The sequence below is a fragment of the Cherax quadricarinatus genome, chromosome 5, assembly GCF_038502225.1.
Source record: "Cherax quadricarinatus isolate ZL_2023a chromosome 5, ASM3850222v1, whole genome shotgun sequence".
In the NCBI taxonomy this organism is placed as follows: Eukaryota; Metazoa; Arthropoda; class Malacostraca; order Decapoda; family Parastacidae; genus Cherax; species Cherax quadricarinatus.
Genome location: NC_091296.1, coordinates 73,473,608 through 73,497,866, shown reverse-complemented (window position 1 = coordinate 73,497,866; position 24,259 = coordinate 73,473,608). Strand labels below are relative to the sequence as shown.

At 39.4% G+C, this 24,259-nt stretch overlaps 1 protein-coding gene across 4 annotated transcripts; it reads left to right on the top strand.

Annotated features, from left to right (window-relative positions):
• The first annotated feature begins 395 nt into the window (after positions 1-395).
• LOC128685097 (vascular endothelial growth factor A) lies at positions 396-16,819 on the top strand. Of its 4 annotated transcripts, none has more exons than XM_053771609.2 (9): positions 396-599; positions 6,528-6,687; positions 8,372-8,494; positions 9,348-9,435; positions 10,226-10,437; positions 11,456-11,554; positions 11,772-11,870; positions 12,364-12,449; positions 12,775-16,819. In XM_053771609.2, exons 1-9 carry the CDS (start codon positions 574-576, stop codon positions 12,794-12,796), a joined length of 915 nt encoding a protein of 304 aa, XP_053627584.1. In that variant the 5' UTR covers positions 396-573; the 3' UTR covers positions 12,797-16,819. The 4 variants fall into 4 exon arrangements, with proteins under 4 accessions (XP_053627584.1, XP_053627583.1, XP_053627582.1 ...); XM_053771608.2 differs by having other exon boundaries at positions 9,348-9,504; positions 13,848-16,819; XM_053771607.2 differs by having other exon boundaries at positions 9,348-9,504; positions 13,820-16,819.
• Positions 16,820-24,259: the final 7,440 nt, after the last annotated feature.

Genomic DNA, 24,259 nt, shown 5'->3' with positions numbered 1-24,259 from the left:
ATAAATAATCTTAAAGCGAATAGTGGATATGCTGCTTATGATGCCAAAATGTTTATTATATATAAAATTTAATAATTAGTGTGAAAGTGGGCAGTGCTTCTTCTAGTGAACGGAATTTCTTGTGTATATTTTGCCTCCGTCCGAAATCCTGGTGTTGCTTTACCGGCATCTAATCAAATCGCTAATTTTGCTGACGGTCCTTGTCGATTATATTACTGTTATCGTACAAGTAAAACCTGAATTAATTCCCTCATGTAAAGGCCACGAAGTCCTTTGATACTCTGATAGCTTGTTATTTACGTGGCGATGAAGTATGTGCCGTGGCTATATTCGGACGAGCAGGAGGAAAAGGGTATTTAAACGTTGCGGCGGACGCTTCCGAAGCTTATCTTAACTCTGCGACCAGAGGAATAGCGTCTTGTACCCTGGTGCTCGGTGTCTCCTCCTCGGTACTCTCACAACACCGACTCCTCACTGGAGAGGAATATATTTAGAGGGGAATCCTTGTTTGTGAAGGTGTAACAACTGTATCTTGTGTGTCTTCAAGCACTTAAGATTTTCAACAAGCTGGGAATGTGGAGAACTGGTGATATAACCGGGTAAGTATTGGCAGTGTTACTGAGTGAAATCAAGTGTTTTATGAAACTTCGTTAGGTTTAAGACCTATCAATTATAAGTGGATTATTTAAGGTTACCCTTCACCTATATGTGATGTAAATGGTTTGGCTGGCGAAACTTTTCGCTAGCCAGTGCCTTCTTCAGTCCAATACAAAGAAGCGCAGTGGAAGATGAAGAATTTGAGGTAATCAGTCTGTCAGCCTAGAGTGGATGTGTTCAGTCCATTAGTCTTGATCACCAATACACCCATTGCCGAATTATCTAGGGGAGGGGGGGGGAGGGTAGCTTACGAACAAGATTTTAGACACCAAAATCTCAGGAGTCAAAAAATGAGAAAAGAAATGTCAAATAAAGCTTAATAATTTCATTTAATTGAACTACTTTATAAAGTCTCAAAATCTGGCCCTGATGAATCCTATACAATGTAGACACTGCTACCGTTCATCTGTAAATCTTCGTTGATGGCTTTATGGTGCCCAGAGCCACCTCAGACTATAATCCCGTACTATGTTCATCACCATTAAAGAATATTTTAATCTCTAAAATAGAGATTAAAATAAGCTCTTAATATATATGCACTCGCAGATACGAGTTAATGAGGAGAATTAAATCAGTTGAGGATCAGGTAAAACTCCAAAGAGACCTGGACAGGCTGGACACCTTGTCCAGCAACTGGCTTCTCGAAATTAACCCCGCCAAATGCAAAGTCATGAAGATCGGGGAAGGGCAAAGAAGACCGCAGACGGAGTTTAGGCTAGATGGCCAAAGACTGCAAACCTCGCTTAAGGAGAAAGATCTTGGGGTGAGTATAACACCGAGCACGTCTCCGGAAGCACACATCAACCAGATAACCGCTGCAGCATATGGACGTCTGGCAAACCTGAGAATAGCGTTCCGATACCTTAGTAAGGAATCGTTCAAGACACTGTACACCGTGTACGTCAGGACCATATTGAAGTATGCAGCACCTGTTTGGAACCCACACTTGATCAAGCACGTCCCCACACTTGATCAAGCACGTCAAGAAATTAGAGAAAGTGCAAAGGTTTGCGACAAGGTTAGTTCCACAGCTAAGGGGAATCTCCTACGAAGAAAAGTTGAGGGAAATCGGCCTGACGACACTGGAGGACAGGAGGGTTAGGGGAGACATGATAACAACATACAAAATACTGCGTGAAATAGACAAGGTGAACAGAGATAGGATGTTCCAGAGAGGTGACACAGGAACAAGGTGTCACAATTGGAAGTTGAAGACCCAGATGAGTCAAAGGGATGTTAGGAAGTATTTCTTCAGTCATAGAGTAGTCAGGAAGTGGAATAGCCTAGCAAGTGAAGTAGTGGAGGCAGGAATCATACATAGCTTTAAGATGAGGTATGATAAAACTCATGGAGCAGGGAGAGAGAGGACCTAGTAGCACTCAGTGAAGAGGCGGGGCCAGGAGCTGAGTCTCGACTCCTGCAACCACAATTAGGTGAGTACCTCTCGGTATAGTGTACATATAGTCATGGGAGGTACACACCTCTCGGTATAGTGTACATATAGTCATGGGAGGTACACACCTCTCAGTATAGTGTGCATTCATTCAGAGACACACCTCGGTATAGTGCACATACACTCAGAGATACCTCTCGGCATATATGCCCTAGTTGTGGGCGTTTGTTCTGGTTTCAAGTGTCGGCTGCACAAGTTTCATCATGAAGGCTGTATCTTCTGTTTACTGCCAGTCGAGGATACTTTAATCCCCAATCTATGGATTAAATTGAACTCTCATTGTATATAATCTGAGAGATTTATACCTTTCAGTGTAAAAATACAGATATACACGTCTTTCTATATACACTGAGATATACATATCTGTATATGCACTGCGACATACACCTAAGTGTATATAGACTAAAAAGACACCTCTCAGTGTATATACACTGAAAAGACACTTCACTGTATATATACTATTACATACACCTCTATATATACAGATATATATCCCAGAGCATAATGTACCTTCGTTAGAATACCTCACGCATTATACTTTTAATAATGGCAGACATAATATTGAATTTCCAAGACATGTGAATATATCGTAATTATTACTTCAACCCCCTGAACGTTAATGAAGTCACAAAGATTAAATAGAGCTCCTCCAAGTATCCATCATTGTAGAGGTGCGGTATTTTCGTCGGTCGCTCAGGGACGCAAAGAATGTAGATGATTGACGACTGGTTGTGTTTTTAATACTGACTGTCTTAGCATAAGTAGCAACGATGTTTCTGTGACACCAAGACTAGTGCACATTCATTGTTAGTTCACACACCAAACAAGCCTAGTGTACTTCAGTTGTTGCACTATTTGCGAAAATCAGTTGAACATCGTAAGTTTCTTAGCTGCTAAATAGCCCTAACTAAATTTAGGCAGATCTAGGATAGCTTGAATAGTTATTAGATAGTGGTTCTGACAATTATGTTCCAGTGCCTCGGGCTCAGACCAGGCCTAGGTTGGAAAGGAAGTATTACAGGATTAGAAATGTAAGTAGCATTACAGGATTAGAAATGTAAGTAGCATTACAGGATTAGAAATGTAAGTAGCATTACAAGATTAGAAATGCAAATAGCATTACAGGATTAGAAATGTAAGTAGCATTACAGGATTAGAAATGTAAGTAGCATTACAGGATTATAAATGTAAGTAGCATTACAAGATTAGAAATGCAAATAGCATTACAGGATTAGAAATGTAAGTAGCATTACAGAATTAGAAATGTAAGTTTTTTTAAGATGTAAATTTCATCTTTCGTGTTCACGAGATTAATTACCTGTCATCTTATGTATTCACGACCTAGAACGATTTACCTATCTTACGTGTTCACAAGATAGATTTACCTGTTATCTTACGTCTTCATGAAGACAGAAAGATTTACCAGCCTACTATCTGGTATATATTAAGTTAATTCTTTCAAAAAGCCGGCCGTATCCCACCGAAGGAGGGTGGCCCAAAAAGAAAAACAAAAGTTTCTCTTTTTAACTTTAGTAATATATACAGGAGAAGGGCTTCCTAGCCCCTTCCTCCCGGCATGTTAGTCGCCTCTTACGACACGCATGGCTTAGGGAGGAAGAATTCTGTTTCATTTTCCCATGGAGATATCAGGAAATAAGCAAGAACAAGTAAGAAAATAGAAGAAAGCCGAGAGGGATGTGTATATATATATATTCCTGTACATGCATGTGTAGTGTGACCTAAGTGTAAGTAGAGGTAGCAAGACGTACCTGAAATCTTGCATGTTTATGAGACAGAAAAAAGACACCAGCTATCCTACCATCATGTAAAACAATTACAGGCTTCCGTTTTACACACACTTGGCAGGACGGTAGTACCTCCCTGGGCAGCTGCTGTTTACCATCTTACTACCTTATATTAAGTTAAATTATACTACGATAATTTTACAAGGTGTTGCTAAACTTATGTTTTTGAAAATTAAGTATTTGTGTTCCATGTTTTCACACACACACACACGCGCATATATATATATATATATATATATATATATATATATATATATATATATATATATATATATATATATATATATATATATATATATATGTATATATATATGTGTGTGTGTGTGTGTGTGTGTGTGTGGTATTCAAATATTGGTGTAGTGTTTGAGGGGATGCTGTATGTGTGATAATAATGATTGTTTAAATCAAGTATTCGTGATTTTGCGTATGCGAATGTGGTAGTGTAAAAAAAATAGACACAGATGCAGTATAATGCGAACCTTTATTGATTACGTTTCGCCCACACAGTCGGCTTTATTAAGTCACAGTAAGATTACCTAAGCAAAGTGTGCATGAGTATATATGGGGCGCATAGTGACGTGAAGAGTCAGGTGTGTGTGTGTGGGATTTGAGAAGGACCTGCACGGGATGGGCAAGTAGGTTTGTTGCTGTGTAGGTTAACACTGAAGAAGTTTCCTTGCAAGTGGTTCAGCTATGTTTTAAAAGCCTTTCTTCTGGTTGAAATTGAGTGATGAATCCAAGATCCTGCGATTCAGAGTGTCTTTCTCCCTGGCGATGAGTCGTGCGTCTCTGTAGTTGATTAAATGGTTGTGGAAGTTTTGGTATAAAACATAGGCATTCCTCAAATCGTTCATGCTGCGCGATTATTGGTGTTCTGAAATACGTATAATTGGTTGGAATCGTTGCAAGGTATTACGTATACTCCTGCACAGGATTGAACCTTGTGGTGGATGTGGAGGTAGATACTTGGAATCCGTCATTGGAAAAGATGTTGGAGACGTGTTTGGCAACGGTATCTAGTCTGGGCGAGTTGATGTTATATGCACGGCGTCTGCAGTCTAATGAAATGATAAGCATTATGATAAGTATTGAAAATATTTGTTCGATGAAAGAGCATTCATCCTCAAGAAATTCACTTACAGATTCAGAGGTCACGAAGGAAGAAGCCTATGATTACGCCACGTTTAGTATTGGTGTCGTGATGAGAGTAGAAGTGGAGAAGGTTGTGTTGGTTGATCGGCTTTCCGTAGACTTTAAAGCGAAGTTCGTGGTCAATTTTGCAGAGAACATCAAGGAAAGGAAGAGTGTCATCGACTTCTAGTGTAAACTGGATTGGGGGCTTGACCTGGTTGAGCTTGTGTTGGAAAGCAGGAACGTTGAAGCGTCTGGGAATTATGATGGGAATGCCAACATAACGGAGTCGGATGACGCAAGGGGAAATAATAGAGGAAAATCGTTCGGCTTCTAGATGTTCCATATACAGGTTCACCAGTACAGCACTAAGCGGGGAACCCATGGGCAGTCCAAAAGCTTATTGAAAACGATGCTTTTCAAAAGAGAAACATAAAACCACACAGTTCAACCAGGTCGATGAAATCGCTGGCTGGAATAGCCAGTGAACCACTAAGAAATTATGCTACCTGTGAATTTTAGGACTCGCGTGCCATGGGTTCAAGCCCCATCCGTTCTGTGATTTTTTTAAGGTCAGAAACTAAACGGATCTCTCAGACATTTTAAACTTGCATCATTTAACTTTTTACGACGTTTCTTTTACCCACCTAAGACAATAGTTTTGTATCTATAACCGACCCCAAATATTTAATATTAAGTTGAATTTAAAATACTCACCTTTTTAGAAGGGTAGGTCTACTGACTGTACTTTCATAAGAGAGTAACGTGAGTTTCATGAAGATCATTTTCTTGATTTCCGTGATACACACAAGATAAAGCAACTCCCTTCCCGATGTCACACGTATACGTAGGCACACATATATACAGTTATCCATATGAACACGCATATATACGCACAGTCATACTTATACATGCACAGACATACAGACATACAAACACGAATCATTGCACATATATACATACGCACACTCAAATATATTTGTATATTTTACTGCATTAGAAGCTTATGATCGTTCTTCACTATTTCTTTTGCGTTCATTGAGGTAGAGGGATACAGAGATACCTTTCTCAGATCGTAGACTAGAGGGGGCTGGGTTTATGAAATGCGGGAATATCTTGCTCGGATAACGTGAAATCCTACGGTATCCCGTGTGTGTATGTGTGTGTGTGTATGTGTGTGTGTGTGTGTGTGTGTGTGTGTGCGTGTGTGTGTGTGTGTGTGTGTGTGTGTGTGTGTGTGTGTGTGTGTGTGTGTGTGTGTGTGTGTGTATGTGTGTGTGCGCGTCCGTGATGTGTTTGTGCATGTGGGGAGGTGTATATGTGTGTGTGTACTCACGTAGTTGTGGTTGCAGGAGTCGAGTCACAGCTCGCGTGCGCGTGTGTGTGCGTGCGTCTTATGAGCTTGATAAAGCTTCAGAAAGGTGAAAATATGATGGAAAATCAATGAATTTATTGTGTTAATGTTTTTTCTTATGTGTCAGATGGTGCAGGATAGTTGTAGTGATGGTGGCGCTAGAGGCGACCCAAGTACTGGCTGTACCTAAACTATACGACACTGACCTCTTCACTAACTCCCGTCAATACTCCAGCAACGATGTCTACCCTTCCGAGCATGTCGACTCCAGCCTTCATCAGCCCAAGGTGAGTGATCCGTCTTCTCAGCTTTGTTCTGCACGACTTTATATATTCACAAATAACCAGGACTTAGCAAAGGAAAATTATCACTACGTTTTGGTCCATCTTGAACTATTGTTAATTCACAAGTGGGCGTGAGAAAATTCAACCACTTGTGAGTTTACAATGGTCCAGGACGGATCGAAATGTCGCCATACGCTTCCTCTTCTAAGTGCTGATTGTTTGTGATTTGTTCTAGCCACTTTATTGTGACTTTGTATTCCTACCTGTATTATTATACACCTGGTTAAGAGCTAAACTCGAGTGGGTCATTCGGGGCAAGGAATGCGGGAGACTCGATACTACGTCCACTAATAGCCTCAGAGACACGCTATCCTAATTGTACTCACCTTGACGACTGGTTGAAGACATGCACTCCCCCAGGTGGCTCTAAACTTCACTAATGATATAGTCTGTGGTGGAAAATTATGCATTACTGCTCTTGGCCTTCATGCTGGTGAACATATCTTGATTCAACGAAATGGAGCTACTCTTCCCTTCCTCGGATCATATTTTATAATCTTGCATTCATGCAGTTTTTTTTTTTTTTGTGTGTGTACACTCACCTGTTTGTGGTTGCTAGGGTCGAGTCACAGCTCCTGGCCCCCGCCACTTCGCTGATCGCTACTAGGTCCACTCTCCATGCTCCATGTGCTTGATCGTACTTCACTACATCACTGTCCAGATTATTTCACTTCCTGACAACTCTGTGACTGAAGAAATATAGATAAATGGTTCAGAAAACCGACAAGTTGATAAATTAGACACATGTTCAACACTTGGGTATCTTTATTGAGGAAACGTTTCGCCACACAGTGGCTTCATCAGCCCATACACGTGCCATTCACTTGCTTAACCTTCAGGAATGACCTACTCCCACATTTGGATTTGTCAAGTGTGATACCACCAACGACTGCTGCACCTCACCTGTCTACAGTATATAAGCCACTTCTTCGCGCATATGCTGTATTCTTTTCAAAATTGATGAACCGATTACATCGACTCCAGGCTGACTGATTACCTCAAACTCCTCGTATTCTTCACCATTCTCCTTTGTATGGACTGATGAAGCCACTGTGTGGCGAAACGTTTCCTCAATAAAGATACCTAAGTGTTGCACATGTGTCTAATTTTTCGACTGAAGAAATATTTCCTAACATCCCTATGACTTCTCTGAGTTTGCAACTTCCAAATGTGACCCCTTGTTGCTGTGTCCCATCTCTGAAACAGTCTACCTATCCACCTTGTCAATTCGTTTCAGTACTTTATATGTCGTTATCATGTTTTCCCCTATCCCTCCTGTCCTCCAGGGTCGTCAGATTTACTTCCCTTTACCTCTCCTCATAAGACATGCCCTTAGCACCGGGACTGATCTTGTTGCAAACCTTGGCATTTCTCTAATTTCCTGACGTGGTGGACCAGGTGTGCACTCCATACTGGTGCAGCATACTCCAGTATGGGCCTGACGTACACGGTGTACAATGTCTTGAATGATTCCTTACTTAAGTGTATGTGTGTGCGCGCGCGCCTGCATGCATGTAACCGTAATTTTGCTCCTTTGTGTAATGTATCATTATTATTATTATTATTATTATTATTATTATTATTATTATTATTATCATGATCATCATCATAATGTATGTGCTATCAGTTTTCAAAGGCTCTGGCTGTCAACATGTCTCAAGTTACTGACCTGACGATGTATATCATGGAGTTTGTGAGGGACCGTAAGATCTGTCTGTCCCAGACTTTCAGCAACCTCTTCTTAAGCAACGTGAGTAATAACTCTTATTAACATCCGAGTCTTAGTCCTTAAATGATTTCGAGTTTTGGTCTTCATTTAGGTCTAAACATCTTCATATTAGACCACGCCTCTTGCCTCAAGATTTTTTTGTATATGAAACTCGGGCCTAAAGGTGTGGCAGTTTTCATTTTTTTTTTTTTTTTTTTTTTTTTGAAAGCATTAGGTAATAGCATTTTTATCATTTTTTTTTTATTTTTAAATTTTTAAAGCAATAGGTAATATAATTTTTTGTCATTTTTTTTAATTTTTTAAAGGAATATGTAATATTTTTGTCATTGTTTCTAGGTCATTTAACTTGTACATTACTTATAGCTGGAGATACCTTGAGGCTAGTTAAGGGCTCTTGATTCAAGGTTTTTGAGCTACCCTTCTGTTCATATGGAAATAAGGATAAATGTACATTACAGTAGACCAGTTGGCCCATGGTAGGCAAGTCCAATTTAAAACTAGCCATATCCATTCATAGACCCGTCCATCCTATATTTAAAGCTACCCAAAATTCTTACCTCACAGACGCTACCTGTGCATTTGTTTTATCCATATATAACTTATTACTAAACATTCCCTATATCCTTTCTAAGATTAAATTTGTCTTGTTTGAATCCCTTGCTGCGAGTCCTGTCTTGGATACATACTTTCAGCATGTGTGTATGTGTGATTTGTTTGTATTTTTGTATATGGTTAATGAATGCGAGATATTCTTGGAGACAGCACCGAATTACTCTTCTGCCCAAGCACTTCCTTATTCCTTCCTTTTTTTCCCTATTATAATTTTATTCACCGGTCCCAATACTGATTTTCTTACTCTTCACACGTATTGCAGGAGACCTCTAATAAGGCCAAGAATTGGTGGAGAAGGCGATGCGGACGCCGCGCAATCACCAAGAATCAACTAACACCAAAGTCAGAAAGTACGTTGATCAGATACCGTCGCAAAAGTTCAAATCGTTCGAATTCGAAACCCAAGAAAACACTGGACCGTAAGTTGCGTGTCACTGCACGTAGTGTCCACAGGTAGAGTAGTGCTCAGACAACACAATAATCCCTTTCTCAAGTCTTCCAAGATACGAAGACTAGAAGAGGCAAACCAATAATCCCTTTCTTAAATCTTCCGAGATACGAAGATTTGCCGTATGGCTTGAAAACATATGTATATACATATATTTATTTATATGTATGAATGTGCAGGATAAACAGTGTAAACATCTGAAAGGTCCTCTTAAGTTCTTGGTCCTAATGAACATCTTCAATATTTCTGATGTCTACCTGGACGAAAACACTTAAGATTATTATTTGATTGTTTGAAGTGTCGTTATCCTACATATTTGGTATCACCAGTTATTGTGATCTATTTAAATATATGTATTAATACTATGTATTAATTGGAAGTTGATTACCCCATTTTCTCTGGGTTAGTTTCTTACAGTGACACCAACATCATGGCCCACCTAACGGGTCATGGTAAAGTTTTTGAACTTAATGTCATGTTTTGTCTATATTTTTATTTTGAGGTAATATAAAATTATAAATATGTAGTGTGTTCTTCATATGCCTTATCATTATATGCTATTTAAGTATTTTAGTTTTTACATAATGCAGCTTTCATGTTTTTGTAATTCAGTATTCTGAGTGTTAAGAAAATATTGATGTTTATATTTAGCATATTTATAAGAATGCTGACGAGGTTTACATCTCGTGTAGTGACTGATAGCGAAATGAAGAAACTTCAAGCCCTGTTGAAGGACAAGAAGGTCCAGTGCAACCCCAAGAAGGTGGTTGTTGAACTTCCCAACCAAGAACCTCACTTACTGACACTGAAGCCTTCGTGTGTGTACATCAAGCAGTGTGGTGGTTGCTGCGACTCCTCCCACCTCGAGTGTCGACCCACTGTTACCAAGAACAAGAGGTTCAAGGTAATTGCTGATGATCTGACGCTATTGTCATCCCCTGTCTGTAATGCGCGCGCGCGCACACACACACACACACACACACACACCAAACTGTGCTCAAATTCCAGTACTTTACTCAACTTTTATAAGATTTTCAGCATGCATAGACAAATAATAAGTGAAAACAGCATTATGACATCATAAATGGATCCTTCATTTTTCTCGGAAATGTTTAATCTAATTTCTCTACATACGTTAGAATAAGTGCAAGTAATAAGTAAAAAAAATCACTTACGAGGCTAAAAGTACAATTTTACTCATATCAGGATTTGCTTTAAGCTCTGATTTATTATTATTCGGTGCTGTTGAAAAGCTTGATTCAAGGGATTAGAGCTACCCTCCCTTTGTTTGGATCAATCCTGATTACCTCCCATTACCCAGGCGCTGGTTGACCCCAAAGTGGTCAGCTTTTCAAATAATAATAATAATAATAATAATAATAATAATCTGAGCGCCTCTACAAAGACAGTGATTATGTATGAATGATGGTGAAAGTGTTGAACAATTATGAAGGTTTTTTCTTCTTTTTTTGGGTCACCCTGCCTCGGTGGGAAACGGCCGACGTGTTAAAAAAAATAATAATTACAATTAATGAGGGGTCGTCAACAAACCCACCTGTAGACAAGGACACCAAAAGTGATATCAGTAGTGTATGTTTGGGTCTCATACTGATGAGGTCCTTGCAGTCTCAGTCGCCATGTGCGTTCCTAAGTGCCAGTAAACAGTTTTATATTGCATTTCTTGTACTTGGACTATATTACAGGTGCAGTTGATGCCTTCAATAACCACATTTCGCCCACACTGGGCTTCATCAAGGAACATTATTTCCTTTTGGTTAACATTGACATACCATTTCAGTTCAACGTTTGTACTTAAGCAGTGTCTAAGTTTGATCGTGTGTCTACAGTAAATTTATATTGCTTAAGGAATGCTTAATCTGATTGTGTATGTGCAGTAAGTTTATCCTTATTTCACTTTACAGGTGCTTGTTATCAAGAAGAGAGACTTATCTCTCCCAGGACCACAACCCTTCAAAACTGTTGTCGTGGCAGAACACAAGAAATGCCAGTGCGAGTGTAAAGTACGTCTGTATATATATATACACATTTATTTAGAATATTTTGTAACTCGAAAAAAAAAGCTTTTAGGTCTCCCTCTAAAAAGTTGTTGATGATAGGAGTAGCGGTTCTTACTGGTGTTATAATATTTTAATACGTGAAATAAGAGTGGGTGTTTGAGGGAAGAGTATAAGCCTTCATAGACTGGAAGCATAACCTGGAGATTATTACTTGTTTTAGGTACGCATGGAGCATTGTACAGGCAACCAGCTGTATGACAGTGATGCCTGTAGCTGCTACTGTCCCCAGGAATCCCACAAGAATTGTTCCAGTGGCAAGGTCTGTATCATCCAACGTTATTTGATATCAAAATTAATTTTTTTTTTTTTGTTCGCCGGTATTCTCCTGGCCCGGGTCTTTTCCAAGTAGTGGTGACCCGGCCTTGGCTCCCTATCTGGGGAGTGTCTCGAGACTAATTTAATGTGATTTTGAAAAAAGTATTTTAATATATTTGTTATTAAGACAATCTTTAGAATAACTAATATTTTTTTAGTTATATTTGTAATTTTTTCATTAGTTTTAAAGAAAGTGAATAGATTTTTACTCAGTGGCATATATTGAATTTTTTGTTTCTGTATTTTTATCATTTTTATTATTCAATTATTACATTTTTGGGTAAGGGCTAAATCCGTTAGGGTCGTACACCGCCTGGACAATAGGAGGTTCAATCCAAGGAATGACAAGGTCACTCCAGTTCATTGAATTAGAAGCCTTTCATCACCAAGGCAATGTCATTGTTTCATCATGAATGTGACAAAGTGTTGTTTTGCAGGTGTGGGATGATCAGCAGTGTGATTGTGTGTGTAGTGGTGTATCAGAATGTACCACTGGCAGATACTTTGATACCAACTCCTGCAGGTTAGTCTCTCTCTCTCTCTCTCTCTCTCTCTCTCTCTCTCTCTCTCTCTCTCTCTCTCTCTCTCTCTCTCTCCTTTCCACTCTAGTGTCAGAATTGCAATTTCGTAAGTTAAATTAGGTCATTAACTTGGTGTCATATGTTTAATATTATTTATTACAAGTTTATTATGCTCTTATTATTTTCAAAACAGCAGAAAGAAAAATACACTCGAAGTAATATTTTTTAAATGCATTAAAATGTATTTATGTGTATTTATGTGTTGTCTTGGCAGCCGACTTGAGTGTACACAGCTTTATCTAACCTCAGTGTATTGTCTTGTTTTAGGTGTGCAGATCCCCGAGTATAAAGATCTTATGAACTTGTAACTCTGAGTCAGAGACAGCGAGACAGTTCTCACAGACACACCGGCAACCCCACACACTGCCGCTTTCTTCTTTCCTTAGTCCTAATTAGTAACTGAAGAAAGTTGGGTGGGCATCAGACCTGTGTCTTGGTTCACTTTGGTAATGAGGTCAACTTGACACACGTGACTTGCAACTCATTACCTTGTATAGTATTCTCATCTACCTCCAGCGCCTCCATCTACTTGGGTAATGAGTAGAACTCGACACCTGTGACTGGCAACTCATTACCTGACACAGTACAATCTTCAGCCCCAGCATTCTCATGGTTCTTGTAAATCCTTCGTCTTATTTCCAATTCTTGCATTCACTATACACTGACTGATTGCTTCGTAATTTGTTTATCTTTTATAGATAATTACGTTGAGGGACACTTTTTTTCATTTTGATGTCTTTCAATGCACAGACACTTAAAGCAAGAATCAGTGTATCCAAACAATGAATTTCTTGATCTGTTAGAAGAACTTACCAGTTACTCTGAGAGCATCTGTTTTCTGGCTTTATAGTAACTGTTCAATGACAGTCACAGTACCGTAGTTGCAGCTTTAGTCACAGTACCGTAGTTGCAGCTTTAGTCACAGTACCGTAACTACATTACAGTTACTACCGTGGCTGCAAAATTTCACAGTTGACCCACAACTTGGAATTGAAAATAGAGTACGTTTTGATGTGTCTCGAACTGACTGTAGTCAAGGACAGACCGAAAAGTTATTTAGTTTCATATCCATATTAAGTCACTGTATGACCCCTCCAATTTCTGGGTTGTGAAATGTTACTTGTTTTGTGTACTTGTCAAAAGAAAAAGTGTTGTGTTGTATTGTGTAATCTTGTCTGTGAACGTTAAACATTGTTATGCAGTGCAGCGCATTCTGCAGTCTACGTACAGTGTGTCCTGCATGGCTTACCAGGGCTCAGGACTACCCTGAGGCTCACGTCCTGACCCATCCATGTCCTTGTCCACTTTGCAGATGTCTGAGGCCTTGACTCGCATTCCAGACCTCCCTGTGGGTGAACCTCCAGATCTCGGCCCTCTTCCTTGGCCACACTTGGACTTACCAAAGAAGACGAGCAACACTTGATAATTTCACAAGAACGTGAAATATAATAAACAAAAAAAAAATTGAAAACAAAGATTTGGGTCCAGTTTCAACGTGACATGTAACAGGGCCTCTATCAGCTGACGATGACATGTGAGATGACCTTTTCCAGCTGAAGAGGCCATGTTATATGGCCTCTTTTTAGCTTAGGAGTTGGCCAGTTTTAGATGAAGAGTCCATTTGATATGACCTCTTCCAGCTGAGGAAGCCACATGACGTAACTACTTTTAGCTGGAGACCATGTGATATGACCTCTTCCAACTGAAGAGGCCATGTGACATACCCACTTTTAGCTGAAGAGGCCATGTGATAGTTTTTACTAACATGAACAACAATCTTATATATGTATATAATTTCAACCACTGTATTCTTGCACTAAGAGCTGTATATTAAAGTGAGAAATATCCCTCAGGAAGACTTCGCAATGGAATTATACGAGATTGATCTGTTCTTGTCTCTCCTGAAGTAACCATCGAAAATGAATCTTAAAAATAAATATGAAACTTGTATTATGTATAATGTATCGCACTGTCATATTCCTTACATCTGTGATTAATTAGGTAATAGGTTATTAATTAGGTGATAGGTTATTTTAAGTGTTGTAAAAAAGCCTGCTCAGCGGGAAGGTTGTAAAGTACATTACTTATGTACCTGCTGAATTCGTGGATTTTTTTTCCTAATCCATCCGTTTTCCTCTCATCATTTTCATAACCAAATGGGTAGAGATTGTGGCAGATAAGACTATGACAGGTGTAACTAATCAATGAAACACGTGTTTTATCTATCAACTTGTCGGTGTTGTGTACCATCAAAAGACAAATGTAGACTCAGGATAAGTCGTAATAAACGACTGTCAGTGAATAAACAGGAGAATTGACAGGGATTCGAACCTCACTGGTAAATCACTGGACCTATTATGTGTCGTGATCACGGTTCGAATTCTGGTCCATTTTGTTTATTCAAAACAAATGTAATTATTATCCTATTCATTGGGAAGAATTAAACCCATACAGGTTATAAAACGCCCGAGGAATGGAAGGAAGGTGCTCGTTGCTGTAATTACAAAAATCAAGAACCCTTCAGGATCAAGGCAATAGAGATGTCATCAATATTCTTTCTCTTCATGGAAGGTGCCTTCGCGCCGGTGAATGGCTCTTGATCCAAAGAATTGGAGCTGCCTTCCTTTGCAACGATTCTGATTGCCGCCAGTTCCTCCAGGCGCCGTATTACCTCTAAGGGTTTACCTTTCCGCCCATTAAAGTCAATGAATAACAAAAAGGCACATACCGTGATTGGAAAATACACAAATAACCCGCACATAGGAGAGAGGAGCTTACGACGACGTTTCGGTCCGACTTGGATCATTTACTGTCACACTAACAAAAAGGTAAATGGTTCAAGTCGGACCGAAACGTCGTCGTAAGCTCCTCTCTCCTCCGTGCAGGTTATTTGTGTATGAAGTCAATATATGAACCGGACACCTGGCAGCAACCTCTGCCCAGGATGACTAGCGTAGTGGCCACAGGTGTGAAAGCTTGTGTCGGGACAACGTTTCGCCCTTGTAGAACTAACAAGTCATGATTTGTCTCAGTAAATGCTGGCCTTGGACATAACGTCAGTTTGTCTTCACACACTCTACCCGATTGTTTTTTCTTCTGAAAAGATTTATTGACATTTATTTACTGATGAAATAATTCCCGTTGCAATTTTTTTTTTTACTAAATTATATGTTACCGAATCTTATAGTAATAAGTATTTAAATATATTTATTTGTGATGTATTTTTTATATGGTAAGCAATTGTTGTCACTGTGTAAATTGAGAAATGTAAATGAGGGAGTGTGTGTGTGTTTTGAGGGAGAATGTGTGTCTTGAGGGAGAGAGTGTGTCTTGAGGGGGAGTGTGTGTGTCTTAAGGGAGAGTGTGTGTATAAGTGTCTTGAGAGAGTGTGTGTGTGTCTCGAGGGAGAGTGTGTGTCTTGAGGGAGTGTGTGTGTGTCTTGAGGGAGTGTATGTGTCTCTTGAGGGAGTGTGTGTGTCTTGAGGGGGTGTATGTGTGTTTATGTCTTGAAGGAGTGTGTGTGTGTGTGTGTCTTGAGGGAGTGTGTGTGTGTGTGTGTGTGTGTTATGAGGGAGAATGTGTGTGTGTGTCTTGAGGGAGAAAGTGTGTATGTGCGCAGGTGTCTTGAGGGGAAAAGAGTGTGTGTCTTGAGGGAGAGTGTGTGTATAAGTGTCTTGAGGGAGAGTGTGTGCATAAGTGTCTTGAGGGAGAGTGTGCGTGTGTCTTGAGAGAGTGTGTCTCGAGGGAGTGTGTGTCTTGAGGGAGTGTTTGTGTGCGTGTGACTTGAGGGAGTGTATGTGTGTATGTCTTGAGGGAGTGTGTGTGTGTGTGTGTCTTGAGGGAGTGTGTGTGTGTGTGTATTGAGGGAGTGTGCGTGTGTGTTTTGATGGAGAATGTGTGTGCGTTTTGAGGGAGTGTGTATGTGCGTAAGTGTCTTGAGGGGAGAGAGTGTGTCTTGAGGGAGAATGTGTATAAGTGTCTTGAGGGAGAGTGTGTGTCTTCAGAGAGTGTCTCGAGGGAGAGTGTGTCTTGAGGGAGTGTGTGTGTGTCTTGAGGGAGTGTGTGTGTGTCTTGAGGGAGTGTGTGTTTCTTAAGGGAGTGTGTGTGTGTGCCTTCAGGGAGAGTGTGTGTGTGTGTCTTCAGAGAAAGTGTGTGTACCTTCAGAGTGTGTGTGTAAGTGCGTCTTAAGAGAGCATGTGATGACTGCTGCTAGTCACTAGGATACAGTTAATTTATGAGCCTACTGCTACTACACTACCCCATATATTTAAAATGAATCTCTGGTGTTGAATAAAGACTATTGTGAAAAATGGTTAATAGTTTTTGAAGCCTTCTGTGTGCAAGTGTTCCATGGTGAGAAGAGTGAATTATTTAAAATGTTAAACTACATAAAACAATTATCATGAAATATTTAAACAGATTTTATAAATTTGACATTTTCTGCACATACAGTCTTTGAATTATTTGTAATTACATAACTCGTTTATTTTTTTTTTTTTTGTGTGTGGAAAAAATGCTTGAAGCTTTGTGATTAATGTGGCTTTGGAAGGAAAAAAATTATTTTCATATAAAAGGCAGCTCACTTTTTTCAGCATTAGTAAATGAAAATTTTATTACATTAAACATTAAGTTGATTACAGGTTTATTGCTATTATAATTAATGTATTATCATACATATATCTGAAGTAATTTGCTTTTAAAAAAACAGAATTAGAATTAAAATAATAAAAGAACACTTCGGTAGGTGTACTGGCTCATACTAGGCAGGTTTAATTAACACCCAACTATACCCACTCAAATACCCTAATTCTACATCTTAACAAAGAGTTCAAATTCGAGGTTTTCAGCCGATCTTCGTACTGAGATTTCTAATACCGAGAATAAGCGTCGTCGTCCTTCTCTATAAATTTTCCAGCGCATTTATGTCCATTTTGTAATATGGAAGCCAAAACTGAGCAGGATAATCTAAACGAGGCCTTACCAAGGATATATAAAATTGAAGCATAACCTTAGAACTTCTATTATTATTATCTTGTCTCTGACTTTACATACGAGACAATGGTTTCTTTAATAGAGACAGGTTAGCGGTATTGCAATTATACCTACCTGGTGGTAACTTTTAGGTAGTTTGTGTAAAGGTGATGATATATGAAAGCACTATCAGTTGGTAAATGAAAGTATGTTCAGCTCGAAAAACGAGTTTTCCGTAATGAAAACCTTGTTAGTGTAGACCAAGAGTTACTAGACCTGATTGATCTTAAAAGTATTGATTGAAAAACACGTGATACAGCAGTTTAATAAGACCCAGGTATAACCTGTTTGTACACAAATTAACATTGTTTCAAAAAGTCAGGATAGAGACATAGATAAGGGCAGCAGACTAGTGTTGTGTGACGGTCCAGATATAGAATATCACTTGAAGAATAACATAACATGGGCTGTGTATCTCCTGCATCTGCCTTCTGACGTGAATGGTGGTGCTCAATTGCAGCTTTGTGTATTTATGGAGGTGCCTGGCTGGTTATAGTTACAACTGTTGATACGTTTAAGTCTCTGTCAATGTTGTAGGCGCACAAGAAAGTGTTTTTTACGTCACTAGTGACTTGCACTTTTTAGTACATTTATAATTATTATTTATCAGCATTTAGTCCTTCAATGTTCATTTCTGTTGCAGATTTAGTACATCTTCAATGTATTGTTTCTTCTCTGTCTACTGTGTTAGAGTTGTTAGTGCTTGTTTTCAGGTTTGAAGCCTATCAATTGCATGAGCATTATTAATTAACATTGAAAATAGAAGGTAAACTCTGCATATACACGGGGAAAGATACAGACTCTCATTGTATATACACTGGGAGATATACAGCTCCCAATGTATATACGATCTGAAGCAGTTGTTAAGGGGTTTGTCTCGTAAACAATGAACATTGTACTTGAAGGCCACCTTCCCCCAGTCTTAAAATGAAACATCAACAATGTGAAAGATTCTTGAGATCAAAGGTATACAATACCCACAAGTTCATAACTAACACATCTGCGACACCTGGGTATCTTTGTGGAGAAATAATACCCAAGTATTAAAGACACACGCACACACACGCACACATGCACATAGTTATAAGACGAGGTATGATAAAGCTCATTGAACTGGGCCCCTCAGGGAAGGTTCCTTGATGTTGGTGAGGGGCTCTTGATTTAGGGAATTGGATCTATCCCCCCAGGCGCTGTATAATCCTACGGGTTTAGCGCTTCCCCTTGACTATAATAATAATAATAATCACTGAACTGGGAGAGGACCTAGTAGCGACCAGTGAAGAGGCCGGGCCAGGAGCTGAGTCTCGACCCCTGCAAACACAATTAGGTGAGTATGCACACACATACACACACACGCACACCCATACACACACACACACACACACACACACACACATACACACACACACACACACACACACCCATACACACACACACACACACACACAGAGGAGCTCGGACTCGACCCCCGCAACCTCAACTAGGTGAGTACACAAACACCCCACACACACACACATATTACACACACACACACACACACACACACACACACACACACACACACACACACACACACACACACACACCCATACATACACACACACACACACACACCCATACATACACACACACACACACACACCCATACATACACACACACACACACACACCCATACATACACACACACACACATACACACACACACACACACACACAGGAGCTCGGACTCGACCCCCGCAACCTCAACTAGGTGAGTACACAAACACCCCACACACACACACATATTACACACATATACACACACACACACACACACATATATACACACACATACACACACATACACACATACATACACACACATATACACACATACACACACTCATACACACATACACAGGAGCTATGACTCGACCCCCGCAACCACAACTAGGTGAGTACACACACACACACACACACACACACACACACACACAGGAGGGTCAGGGGTGACATGATAACGACATACAAAATACTGCGTGGAATAGATAAGGTGGACAGAGACAGGATATTCCAGAGATGGGACACAGAAACAAGGGGTCACAATTGGAAGTTGAAGACTCAGATGAGCCAAAGGGATGTTAGGAGGTATTTCTTCAGCCAAGGAGTTATTAGGAAGTGAAATAGTCTGGCAAATGATGTAGTGTAGGCAGGAACCATACATAGTTTTAAGACGAGGTATGATAAAGCTTATGGAGCAGGGAGAGGGAGGACCCAGTCGCGGTCAGTGGAGAGGTGGGCCAGCTGAGTCTCGACCCCTGCAACCACAATTAAGTACACACACAGACACATTATATATATATATATATATATATATATATATATATATATATATATATATATATATATATAAAGTATCATAGAATGCATGATAAAAAAAAGTTTGAAGCAATATTCAAATCTTACCCAGTTATACCACAAACCCACAAAATTGGGAGTTGAAATCAGTTAGCATCAAGTGTGCAAGTACGCTGAGAGGAAATACCGTACAAGCTGTCAGTGGCTGAGAGATATGTCAGTCAGTTAAATAAGAGAGCAGCAGCCTCAAGGGTGTGATGGCCTTGTCTACGGGAGACGAACGTAAAACCTTACGGAAGTCAAATGACGGCTTTACTGGTATTTTCTATAAATTTATCTTGTGTCGCTCTTTTTGCGCCACATTCATGATGATATTCTTCCGACAGACCATCTGGAGAAGATTTTCTGATGTTTGATTGTGGGGAGGGGGGTATTTAAGGCTGGTTAAAGGCTCTTGATCCAAGGAATTGGAGCTACCCTCTCTTTCCTCAGATCAAACCTGAACCTGATTACCTTGTGAATAATAACAATATTTTAAAACAATAACTAATAACCATAACAATATTTGACCTAGTCATTTTATATATTTTTTCACTCGGTGTTTCATCTTATTTCACTTGTCACTGATCCTTCTGAAGAATTCACTTCATATTTAAGTACTAGGTTGTTAAGTACTAGGTTGTTATTCTACTGATGATTTCATCCAAAATTACGCTGTCACAAAACACAATATAATATTGTAATTGTCTTTTAACCACAAATTTGTTGAACATTGATCAGAGAAAGTGAAGCATTTTATAGTAACGAGTGCTTCAAACTGATAGTTTTATGAAGCAGCAAATGGTTCATATTCATTTGTGGTTTTGCATCACGAGACAAGACAGATATCGCCAAAATGAAATTGCTTTTGTCCGGTTCCTCAGCTGTATTGTATTAATTAGTGTGTGGTGTTATTTGAGCTGTATAGAGGACAGAAATGTCTCCCTACTGATTCCACACTTATTATTGCAATTAATTCCTTATGTGATTCGAAATCTCGGTTTGTTACGAAGTAGAATAATGTTATGATATTTCACCATCCATGGGGAAGCGCTAAACACATGGGGGTCAAACAGCCCCTGAGCAATGGGGAAAGTAATCAAGTTTAACCCAAGGTGGGAGAGGGTAGCGCCAAATTCCTGAAACAAGAGAGTTTGAGCAACACATCTCGCCCCATCATGAAGGATACGAAGCAAGTCAAGTCAGTGTGTGTTGACCTGGTGATGCGAGTGGTTGTGTTGAGTGCTTCAACACCATGTATGTACGTATACTTGTGCTTATCTACTGAAAGTTTATTTTAATTTATGCTTTATGGAGTGAAAATATTCCTTATATTCATGTGTGGTATTTAGACCTGGTAAACTACACTACAAAAGGAAATTAGTATTTTTTTTAACACGCGTGATACAATGAGGATGCAACTTAAGAGTGATTAAAAATATAAGATATATTCGTGTGTTCAAGAGAAGCAGCTTGTAAATTGTGCAAGCAGTGTATATGAGCCACCTATTTGCACCAAGGTGAGGGACTGACCACCTCAAAACCACGTCTTCTCATCCCAACTGCTTCAGCTGTCTGTATTCGACTGAAGAAGCCTACTGTGTAGGTGAAACGTGACCTTGCTTGGTTCGTTGGAAGAAATTTGCTCTTTTAGTTTGAAAGGACTTCACAGCAGGAGACATCATTGACGTTCACATCAATCAGTGAGGTGAGTTCTTGAGACCTGCTATAGTATTTATGGCCATTCTCTCTTTTTGAGAAATCACTCATTGTTTTCTTTTATATAATTCAAGCATGATGTATATACTCCTTGCATAAATTGTTATTTCTTGTGGAAATTATTTTGGGAGACAGCAGAAGTAATACTTTTATTTTGAGACTTGCCAGATCGATGGTTAATATTGGTGCTCTTGGCTGATTGAGGAGAGAAACTTTATGACGATGTTTCGGTCCTTCCTGGACCACTGTCAACCTAGTTGTGATTTTACAACGGTCCAAGATAAACCGAAACGTCGTCAAAAGGTTTCTCTCGTAAGTGCGGGTTCATAGTGAACTGTTCTAGTCACGGTATTGTGGCTCTTGGCTAATCACAAAAAACGTAAACAAAGATAAATAGAATGCCAACAAATGCTCATCACTTTCGTATAATACCGCTATCAAAGTAAGGTTAAGTTACGTTAGGTTATTTTAAGTTGGGTTTCGTTAAGTTTGGTTACGTTTCTTACATTTGCACAACATAAAACAATGTCCATCACAAAATCAACCGAATATTGGACATTTTGGGGGGACTAAATTGTGGCCAAACATACAAAAATCGGGTCTCCATAATTACTGTGTTTAGGTTTGCTATATACAGAAGAATTACGGTACATACAGGGCAGTCTTATACAAAAACATATTTTTAAGATTAGAATCTAGAAATGTATCTCATTTAGACAAAAATGTGTTTGTCATTTTTAATTAACATCGTATAGTATACACAAATTTTCAGCGCTTGAGCGCAGTAATGAGAACCATATTCTAGGAACAATTGTCATGTATAGATGCTCTATTATCAGAATTATTCTCCTCAAGGGAGGTTCCTTGATGCTAGTGAGGGGCTCTTGATCTAGGGAATGGGATCTGTGCTCCAGTTCCCTGAATTGAGCCTGAATACTTTCCATCCCCCCCCCCGCTGTATAACCCTATGGGTTTAGCGCTTCCCTGTGATTAAAATAATGAAAATCAGAATTATTCAACACATTCCAGGCATCCTAGAATGACTCTGATAACTTCCAAAAACCCGAGTGACGTAGTTTCAAGCGTTCAAAAAAGTCCCCTAATTCTACAACTGCGGAGAGTGAAATTCAAGTAGGTGGATGCATATTTGGCCATTTTATGTGTAAAATTGTGTGAAATTTTGATTCGCGTTTAATCACAGTTAAACTATATGCGTTTACCTCTTCTGAATAGTTTTAAGATTTAATGGCTGATGAATCTTAACGGCCGGGTTAGTACCCATTAAGTTTAGTTTGTGTGCGGGCAAATTTATCACTGAACTGTTTATAAAACTGAATCCGTGAAAACTGTGCGATAATTGGAAACGCCTCTTGTGAGCTGCATCAAATTTTCAGCCCTGCTGTCTTTTCCAGAAAGCAAGGTTCGTGTTATAAAGCTTCATAAGTTCATTGTACCAATTTTATTAAATAGGTAATGATATTAATTTCTTTTTCATAACTAATATTAATATTTATTCATTCCATAAAGAGGAAGGCACCCTATAAGTTTTGATTGTTTAGCATTGGTAAAAAATTGAAATTTTAAAGAAAATGCCGACTCTGGTCGGCTTCAAGCACTAGTGTTATATCTTGACTACAAGTATTTTTTTTCATTGAATATAGGCTTTGTACGTGCCGTGTGGACAGTTCAAAACATATTTATTGTCAAATTGGTCTTAACATTAAATCATAGATTTCTCTTAGAGGAGTTAAGTAGGATCAGGAGATTCTGCTTTTGACTCTCGCCTTGGCAGGTCATAGCAGCTCTCACTCCTATACTGTCGTATTCTTCCTTGACTGGGCACCACGATGAGCTATACAAATCGTGTCAAGATCAAACCCAGCAATGGTACTTTTGATGATTCATCGAAGCTTGCTCTTGCAACCGCCGTTCAGTTTGGGTTGCAAGTGAAGTTCAACGCTATTCTAACCCTTAAGGAAGCCTTCATTATCGTGTGTCACAATGATGTGGAAGCTGAGAAGCTACTTACTACTGAAGCCACCGCCACTCTCACTGCTCGAGGTTTTACTGTCATGTCCTCTCCTGCTCTCAGGGCAAGGAGATCAGTATTCCTCAAAAAACTAGATAAGCTTCTCACCTCACAACCAGTCTCTGAACTCAAGACATCAATTGAAAATCAAAACTCATGGGCCACTGTTAACAGCATCACAAAGATCCCAAATGCTTCGTCCATGCTCAGTTACTTTCACTGATGTGAACATGGCAGCCACTGCTTTGACTGACGGTCTTGCTGTTTATTATTACTTCGTCAGCCCCACTTACATCGAAGCTGAAAGGTTTCACTACATTCAACACTGCTGGAACTGTTATTCGTATCCCCACAGCAAAAGACAAGAAGTTCTGCACAACTTGTGGTAGTGAAGGCCACGCTTTAAGTTCCTGTACTGCCTCTGCTCCATATACACCAACATGTCTGAACTGCAAAAGCAACGATCACCACACTCTTGCAGCAAAATGTCCTACTCGAAAGGACATGAAGAAAACATAAGATGCAGCACAGAAAAAATCACCTTCAAAGTCACCCACATATGCTGCAATTGCAAAGTTGCAGGCAGATACAACGAA